Raw genomic sequence first — 9,518 nt, 5'->3', positions numbered from 1 at the left:
ATCACGGGAGATTTATTTAATCCCAAACAGCGGCACGGGTTAACAGTGATGTCAAGTTAACCCCCTCCCCACTGTCCTACTGAAACCTTTGTGCCATAAATTTAAAAAATATTCTTAAAGAAATCAAAACGTAAATCTGATTTGGTTTTGGCCACAGCTCCGTCTGGTGTAAAAAGGAAAAGAAAACCTAAAAGAACCCCTGACCTAGTTTGGAAAAACACTAAAAGGTGGTTTTATAAGGAGAGTAGAGAGTTAACACTTTCCCAATCCAGACTACATGTAGTATTTTTTCAGAACAAATAAACCAAGAAAGAGATGAAACTCTGAGGACATTAAAAACACTGCCTGTAACACTTGTTTCTCTTAAAGCTTCAGATCCTGCTGCTTGTTCGGCCGCCTACAGAGAATTAAAGGAAACTAGAATAAACACAAATCTGCCAACCAGTCTTGTTGCAGTTTCCATCCGTCAGTTACCCACATAACGACTTAGTAAATTGGTGTTTGTATTCTGAAATATTTTAAAGACCACTGAACCCCAAAGAAGCAACAGCATAAGCAGGCCTACATTAAATGGGAGAGGTTGCAACATAATAGTTTAAAGGAGGGAGATAACATGATTGTTAATCGACTCGTCTTCGACAGCATCACAAACAGGTTCACGAGGGGAGACTGCAGGTGACGTTCTTTTAGTTCGATTAAAACAAACAAACACACAAACCAGTTGTAATTATTTCCCTCCAGGTGCTGCTGAGAATCACGTTCACAAGATAAAGCCTGAGGTCGCAGTGCCCTTTGACCGAAAACTGATCAGGTCATCCTCTATTCCACAAAGATGTTGAAGATCTTCCCTCCAGCTGTCCTGTGACACCACGTTCACAACGACTGGATGCCATTAATGACCAGAAATGTTTTTTTATCCGCAGTAACATTGAAATTAACCTTTGACCTCACTTCATCGTATTAGACATTTGTGTGAAATTGTGTCTTTGGGCCTTTCTCAAACTGGAGAAAGCTTAAAAAAAAAAAGCTACATTAATACCAGTGAGGCAGAGTCATTAAAATCACTCCACATCATGAGGAACGTAAACTCCATCCCGAGCTTCCTTGGTGGCTTTTCTTATCTGTAAATGTATTTTTCAAACTCATGTCAATGAACTGCCGAGTTTTTACAACCGTCCCTGTGAATATACATTTTAAACTTTTCACTTGTATTGTTTTTATACACGAAAACAGTTTATTAGATCCTGAATATAACGTTAGACATCAGTATATCATTTCATGTTTCTGAATTAAAGCAGTTTTCGTTTGTACGGGTAACAAACAGAACTTTAATTCACAGCGCGTCTCATCTCATGATGAACATCACACAGCGTTCACCTGGTCAGTAAGTCAGCTTCGGTGCAGCCTCGCTGGTGGAGGGTTTAACAACCCACTCCCACTCCACACTCAGAGGGTTGGGACAGCACTCAATGTGGTGGACCCTCCACGCGAGCGCAAAGGGAGTGGAAGTGTAGGGACAGGGTTAGGGAGTGGTTTGAGAAAGGCCCCAAGTAATGGTACTAATGCTTGATTAATTGTCTAAAACCTTTTTTTTTTTTACACAGTGACCTTTGACCTCTAAAATTATCTGTGCCAAGTTTGAAGATATTCCCTTCTGGTGAGATGTTATGTTCAAAATAATGTGACAGACAGATTTAAGGACAGATGGACAACTAAAAAAAACAAACGCACAAAGCTGTCGCCGGCGTGGAGGCAAAAAAACCCAACTCACCAAACATCACAGAGAAGTCTTCAGTAGTTTCTTCATTTGATTTATTAACAGAAATGTATTAACATTTAATATGCAGGAATGAGACCTTCTGTGAATACATGGCACAATCATATTATATACATTCTTTCAGGAGACAGTGCACAGACATGGTGGAGGGAGGGGGAGTACAGGAATCTTAAAATGACCCTTCAGTGGGCTCTGAGTGACGCGAGCCGAGTGAGAAACACTGACTTTTTAAGTTAAAAATGTTGTTTTTTTATAAAGAAATGTGGCTGTTACCAAGAAACAAAAAGTAATCCTACTGTTCTGTCGCACATCAATTTCTATATACAAACTAGGGACAGGAAATTCACACAAACCAGAGGGAGAATCTACCACAGTGCTAGGCTGGAGCCTTTTTTTTACTTTGTAACAATATACATAATTCCCATGTAACACGACAATTACATGTGCAGCTGATCACCTCACTTAATTTTAAAGAAACTAATTAGAGCAAACCTGCTGTTTGTTCCTCTCTTTAGCTTATAATGCTTTTAAAGCTCATTGCACGTTTTTCCCCCACAGACGTCTGTGTCTTGGTATGAATGTGTTAATAGGTGAGATTAGTGCAGTCTCTCTGTGGCAGCTCTTCTTTGAATGATCCTTCTACAAACTTCAGTGTCCGGTTAAGTAGTCCTGGGTGGAGTCTGAGGCGAAGGAGTCGGCGTCCTCGTTATCCGAGTCTTCGCTGCTGTCGTCAGCGGCGGGCTCCCCGGAGAGGGCGATGCGGGCGTAGTCGTCGGTGTCGATGGACTTGCAGAAGTGAATGGCGTATTTCAGTTTCTCCTCCAGCACCTGTTTACACGAGTACCTGGGCAGCTTCAGCAGGAAGAAACACGTGTAGGACTCTGGCAGGAAGTGGTCAGGGGGGTTGTATTTATCCAGCACCTACGGACAAAGAAGATTAAGTTATGACATCAGTTTGGTAAGGAGTTATATTTCTTCACTGAGGAGCTGCGCCATCTACAGCAGCTACGTAGGCTTTGAGGTTGTGGTTTAGCTGCAGGGTTTTTCCTGCATAGAGGAACTTTTGGCGCCTCCCAAAGAGGTTTCAGCCAGCGCCAAAGGAAAATCACCAGCGCACCAAAATCATAAGAACTGAGAATGACTGAACCTGAACCCTCCGCCGTTAAGCTAGCGCTAATGTGAGAGGGGACTTCCTGTGATCTCTAAAATAAAAGCAGTTTTATTTCTGATGGAAATGTTAAAAGCGGCGAGTTAGAACCGCTACAGACTTTTTTCATTATGTCCTGCCTCCTGCACCCCTCGCCTAAAGCAGTGTTTACAGAAGGCGAGAATGCAGGCGGCCCATGTACAGAGGCTATAGTCCTCGACGCACTGATTGCAGGTTGGACTCCCAGTCTGCCGATCATTTGGTGCATGTCTTCCCCCCCACTCTATACTCTCCACATTTCCTGTCTCTCTTCAGCTGTGAAGAAAGATCTTCGTGAAGCCCCTGAAGGTAAGCTCAAGCACAACCACACTACGGCTACATGACTGATGACCTTAGGGCACACACGCACACACAAAAGCTTATAACTGTTAGGCTTTGTGAGGCTAGGGACTGTGGAGACAGAATTTATGACTTCACAATTCGTTCCACCTTCCTACTTAGTTTAAATTGTCTCGAGTGTATTCTTTTTCTCTCCTGCGATCACATCAGTGTTAATCAAGGTCTTGAAGTTTCCTAAGAAACCCCTGTGATTAACTTCCTTCTATACATTTGTTTAGCCATCAGGCTGTGAGTTCTTCACCCCTAAGACCACTGTATGAGCCTCGAGAAGCTAGCTTGAACCCTCTTGTTAGTTGGGTCCCGCAGAGACCACCCTCTGAGAATGACACCGTAGCTTCTTTCATCTTGGTTGTGTGTTGCCCTTTGTTGCTTTATGTCAATTAGCATAGCCTTTTTGGTAAGCCCTTTGTTTTCTGTTACTCAAGATATTCTGACTAGAGCTGACTCTAGTCAGAGAGGTTTTCTACAATTGCTGTGATGATCTCTCTCCACTGCGCAGTGAATAAAACTCATCTGAACCAGCCACTGAATCGGACCTGAAGATTATTAACTTCTTCTACAGGACCCTTACAGGTTCTTCAGTCGGAGAGAAGGGACGGTCGTAGGTTTCAGAGTTCCCCTTAGTGACCCTCTTTAGCTGGGGAGATAAAAAGAGAGACTCCTATAGGGACCAAGTAGTGGACAACAAAAGCTAAGTGAGTAATAAAGTTTGTCAGGGAGCCAGAACCTCCGCAAGCCTCAGGGCTAATTAAGTGTTTCAGGTCGCGGAGGAGGCCAGTGAGCGAGCAGCGGACACTAGGGGACCCACGGTGGTAACCGGACAAGGGGATAAAGGAACTAGCTGAGATTGATGTAAAGATTTGGATTACAGTAGATTAAATTTAATCCTTAAAAATTTGATTGATATTACTTGATATTTATTAGTGACCAAAATTGCAATCTTAAGTCAATCATTCCTTGAGGGTTAAGGGCCCGCTAGCATAGTCCCGTCGATCTGTGAGCGCCACAGGCAGAAGATTAATGAACGTTCCGTCGCTAGCAGGAACAGAAATGTTGCCGAGCAGAAGTAGGAAGTTGCATAACATGTATAAAATAAAAAGTGTAATGCTTGAGTTAACGTACTTTTCCGTCACAGCCCTGCCTTCTCCAAACTCCACACCCCTCTCCCTGTTACTCACTTCCATCCCCCTCTTCAAATGTTGTACAGAATTAAAACATTTTTTATACCAGTTTTGTAAATTGGGTTTTCATTTACTCAAGCATAATAGACATTTGAACCAACCCTCTCCCTCCTTTGTTTCAACATTCCACAGGGTCAGGATGTAAACCTTGGGACAACAATGATTGTCGTTATTAGGGGTTAGAGTAGAGCTTTAGCAAAGATACCCCCCAGTATCTCAGCTGCTGCACCGTGCTCCCTTTACATGTTTCATTTTCAGTCCATCTTTCATCATATTCACCCTGTTATTAATCCTTTTCATGCTCATCGCCATATTCATTTATCTCGTGTATATTTAGTAGTTTAGTTAATAAATTCTTCATTAATTAAGATCTGCATTACGTGTTTTGTATGTGTGAAGGACTAAGCCTCTGTACACCGCGAAACTAACTCAATTCTAGATTGTAGCAACCTTCAGATTATGAGATTGAATTAAAATAATTAGGTAACTAATTATATGTTTTCCCTGTTTTACCAAAATAGGGTGGTGCCCCGTTAAATACCTATGATAGGTTAAGTCTGTTAATTAAAGTTAAAGTTAAATTCTCGTCAATATAGAGTGCAGGCATTCTATGACGAGTCTAATTAATTCTTAAATAATTAATCGACCGATTTCTGCTACACTGTAGAAGAGGAGATGAGAAGGCTGATACTACTCCCAAATGGAAACATGGAGAAAGAGCTGACACTGTCCACAGGCAGCTGATCAGCCTCAGAGACTCATGAAAATTAGATCACTTCAATTTAATTCACAATAAAACCAAGTTTTAGAAAAGCCAAAGAGTGTTTTTTTTGCTGAATAACTGCCATTGGCCTGGCACCCTCTGCGACTAGACTCCAGTAGTCACAGCTTCTGGCCAAGATTTAGTTCAGCACGAACCCTGCCATAAAACCACAAATAGTGGTGTTCACGCCAGTTTTCAACAGATAAAAATTACTTATCTAAATTGACAGGATGATATGGAATAAGCATAAAAAACTGGTGTTTTTGCAGCATTCAGCAAGTGAGATTTAAGACTTTCTATATTTTTCGGACCACACAGACAGCAAGTTAAAAGGAAATTCTGATATAGTTAAACGGACGCCCGATGTTTGCAAAATGTGGGGTCCAATCGAGGAGGCCGTAAAAAAGCAATTCATGTTCTGTGAGGTAAAATTATGTTTTTGTCTGGTGGCTTTGAAACAAGCAATGTAACAGCTGTTTCAGGTTTTTAAAAAAAGAGTCTTATTCTCTCTGTAATGTTGTCAGACACATCAAATAACAATTTGAGCCTGTCGGCGGCAAAAACAAGAAAAGTTCACTATTACAACCATTTTTAGTTTTATTGAAATATCTTGTAGCTCACATAACAGCCTTCAGCAGACGGGAAAATATTGAAGATATTGTGAATTTCATTTAGTTCGGTATTTTTAAACCTGGGCCCTATTTGTACAAATGTGTGTCAAAAAATGACTCATAGGAACAAAATCAGTCCAGTAGATAGCCTCCGACAGAGCCGCAATGGCTGCAACATAATCCAGGGCAACTGAGCCCGATCAAAGTACGTCCACTAAAATGTTTTAGCCACTGACAGGCTCAGATCGTTCCTCCAGGTGTCCGACAACATTACGGAAATGATCTCCGTAATTTTTTTAAATTTTTTTAAAGAGTAAGATCATTTTTTTAAAGAGTAAGATCATTTCGTGTAACCACAAACAGAAGTCTCGCTCAAGGAGAAGTCTCGCTCTGAAATCACGTGGGTGGTGAGATGTTATTCGAACAGGACGGTGATAGAGCTGGAGAGAGGATTTGTTTACGTACAGGACTGCCAGCGGGAATATATTTCAAAAGCCATGGCTGAATATTTACCTGATTTCGACAAAGAAGGTGAGGCATTTGAATTCGATGGCCAGGGGTGTCCAGGGACGATACCTCGGACACTACACAGCGCTGTATGACCATGTCAGAGGATTCCCCCCCCTCTGATCAACAGGGCTGTGCTGCAGACTTTCTTTCATGTGCCCAAAATAAACTGGAGGAGGCGGCCAAGACCACAGGGACCAAACGGGCAACTATCTATCGAGTAAGTCGACCTAACATATTTACATGCATCTAATTTCTTTACCTAGAAATGTCACTGTTTCTGGTTACACAAAAAGGATCTTAATCTTGAAAAAAAGGACGATCTTTGTGGAGATCATTTCCGTAATGTTGGCGGACACCTGGAGTAACGATCTGAGCCTGTCAGGGGCAAAAACATTTTTAGTGGACGTACTTTGATCGGGCACACTTGTCCCTGGATTATGTTGCAGCCATTGCAGCCGTATCGCGGCTACGATGGAGGCTATCTGGACTTTTTGTTCCTGTGAGTCATTTCGATTCACATTTAGAGCCCATGTTAAAAAACACCGAACTTTAAGTTTAAAGTTTAAAAATAAAAAACAGAACAGAAGAAGAATTCTCTTACCTGCACAACAAAGTCCCGCCCTCGGAAGTCAGCGATGGTGCGCGGCAGACGTGTGCGACCCCAGACGAACCTCAGGAAGAGAGACCTCTCCGTGTTGGAGAAAGACTCCATCACTTCCCAGAACCACTGGATGAGCGACGATGTAGGCTCCACTCCTTTATAAGTGGCCACTGACTTCAGCAGGTGGAGAGGGATGTCTGGGCTTCCACACACCTGAGGAGAGGGAATCATTTACCGTCAGACCAGCACACAGACAGAAGACAGAGGCTCAGCGTCACGACCTTTGAATTGCTCTCACTAACCATCGTTTCCAGCTCGTATCCGGTGAACAGCGACAGCAGGGGAACGGGAACTACTCGAGCCATTCCTTCTCGCACAGCAGCCACCTGCTCGTCAAACTCATGGAGCCTGAAGAAAAAAAGGGAGAAAGAGGTCACTTTCCTGAGGTCTAAAAGAGTCCAAAGTGACGAACCAAAAACCCAGTTGACCCTGAAAATGTATTCAAAGATCAAATTAATTGGCCTGATCAATTAAAAAAATGTATATACCCAGCCCACTTTTGTTTTTTTTTTGTTTTTTTATTATTTCAGACCCAATCTCGGAACCCATCGGCTATCATCTGTGACGATATAGCCTCTGGGGACAACGCCGAACATGTCGGGCATGTCCGGTTTAGCCAGCGATAAACATGCAGCCAGTCAAGACTTCCTTTCGTGTGCGCTGCATTGTTTACAGTCCAGTTAGCAGCTTGTGTTCAGATCAAAGTGAAGTGAAATTCTCCCCTCCAGGTATGTCTGCTAAATAAACGATGTCATCTCTCGGTTCGTCCCATCCCCCGGAGGAGCGCCCGTTCATCTGTCTGTGCTGAGTCTCAGTTTCACTGTAAACAGTAAGTTACACAGAGGCTGCACTCTGGCTGACTGCAGCGGGATGAAGCCCAAACAGAAACAGATTTTCTTGTGATCGACTTTAATTAACGGCTCTTAAGTTTGCTGAAATAACAACATCATGATGCAGATTAGGAACAACATGAAGCTTTGTCAGGTCTGTCCTCAGGAGGAGAAGAACACTACTTTAACATGAGACGTTTGTTGAACGGAGGTCGGATCATTTCTGATGCATTCAAGGAAGTCAGGAAATCTAAACCCTAAACGACATTCATGACACAAGCAGATTTGTCTCAGGTTGAATTTTTGATCTAACACAGATCATTAGCTGAACTTCCCGCAGATGTCTGTTTATAGAGATTAATAAGAAGCATATGCCGCAGCCTGTTGATACGTGATTGGTCAAACTTACTCGGACAACAAACGTACTACAAACGGAAACCAGAAAACTTGCCATCACAAAAATCCCTGTCCCTGCCTACACATTCTACATTTCTATGTAGAATCTGTAAATAGAGATTATTACAGAACTGATCCAATGCATGTCAAGGTTATCAAGACTGCTACTAAAAATGCCGGCCTACTTCTTAAAACATTTTTTTTCATATATGATGTTATTTCTCTAAAAACCTTTAATTTCCCAGCTCTGGGATCAATAACAGTTCACAAAATTAACATGCCTTACAGTGTTTATTTTCTTGTCTAGTTTGACCTTTTTATACACATATATTTTCTTTTGCATATTTTTCACCTCTGTGACGATCTTTCCTCTGTTTCCCCACCTCAAGCGTCAGGTTAATGTTTCTTTCACTCTTCTAATGTGATCCTAAGTTTGCCTTATCATGCCTTATTTCTCTCACGATCAATGCTGATCACGTCTTCCAGGATTCATATATGTATTACACATAATGATCACTAAAGTCTAACCTGAATTACCAGAATAAAAGGTGTACCCAGACCCATATTGGTCCGTTACAACACATTAGAAAGTGTCAGTTTTGTTAATTAATCTGTTTTTTCCTCACCTGTAGTTGATTGCCAGGCGGACGTATTCTGCGCGGTTCTCCAGGGTGATGTGGGAGTACTTGGAGCTGAGCTGGATGTCCTGACCGCTGGCGTTGGGCACCGTGAAGGGAAGAGTCATGGCCTCGAACTCCTCAGCTGTGGCCTCGTTGTCCCGGATGTACATCAAGCCGGGAATAAAATCCTTATCAACCTGGGAGGAACGGAGCAGATCACCGCTTAATAAAGGAAAAAAACTCTCATATTAATGCGTCTCTTCATCACTTATAATTTCATCCCTTTAGAATTTATTCAGTCATTTATTGCGTGTGTGTTAACGTCATTTCCCTCGTACTCGTAACACAATTCCCGTGAGCCCACCGGCGATCCACTCCTTCTCCAGTCTTGTGGTGGATTCATTTGCCGTCCAAACTTGATCATGTCTCAAGGGCAAACCAGCAAAACAAGAGCAGCTTTGTTTTACCGCTCCGGTATTCTCCGAAACACGTTCAGGAGCTCATGATCACAGCGTGAGGGCAGGAGGCGACTCACGCAGACTCTCAAACAAAAGCTCAGATTGTGGGACAACTTCTCTCACTGGAATAACTACAGATTAACCTTTGAGAAGAGCAGGTACAGT

General features: G+C 42.4%; 1 protein-coding gene across 3 annotated transcripts in view; it reads right to left on the bottom strand.

Annotated features, from left to right (window-relative positions):
* Window positions 1-1,807: 1,807 nt before the first annotated feature.
* Window positions 1,808-9,518, bottom strand: part of herc2 (HECT and RLD domain containing E3 ubiquitin protein ligase 2) — a 61,832-nt gene continuing 54,121 nt past the window's right edge. For all 3 annotated transcript variants that reach the window (XM_069679325.1, XM_069679328.1, XM_069679327.1), the window contains exons 88-91: window positions 8,902-9,092; window positions 7,292-7,397; window positions 6,990-7,202; window positions 1,808-2,698 (exon numbers count right to left, since the gene is read on the bottom strand). In XM_069679325.1, the coding sequence (XP_069535426.1) occupies window positions 2,426-2,698; window positions 6,990-7,202; window positions 7,292-7,397; window positions 8,902-9,092 (783 nt within the window). In that variant the 3' untranslated portion in view covers window positions 1,808-2,425. The remainder of the gene's footprint in view (window positions 2,699-6,989; window positions 7,203-7,291; window positions 7,398-8,901; window positions 9,093-9,518) is intronic.

Source organism: Semicossyphus pulcher, unplaced genomic scaffold, assembly GCF_022749685.1.
Source record: "Semicossyphus pulcher isolate SPU_LCO1_2020_fin unplaced genomic scaffold, fSemPul1.0.p SCAF_4, whole genome shotgun sequence".
Taxonomy (NCBI): Eukaryota; Metazoa; Chordata; class Actinopteri; order Labriformes; family Labridae; genus Semicossyphus; species Semicossyphus pulcher.
Note: the sequence above shows the minus strand (reverse complement) of the source record. Positions and strands in the feature narration are given on the sequence as shown.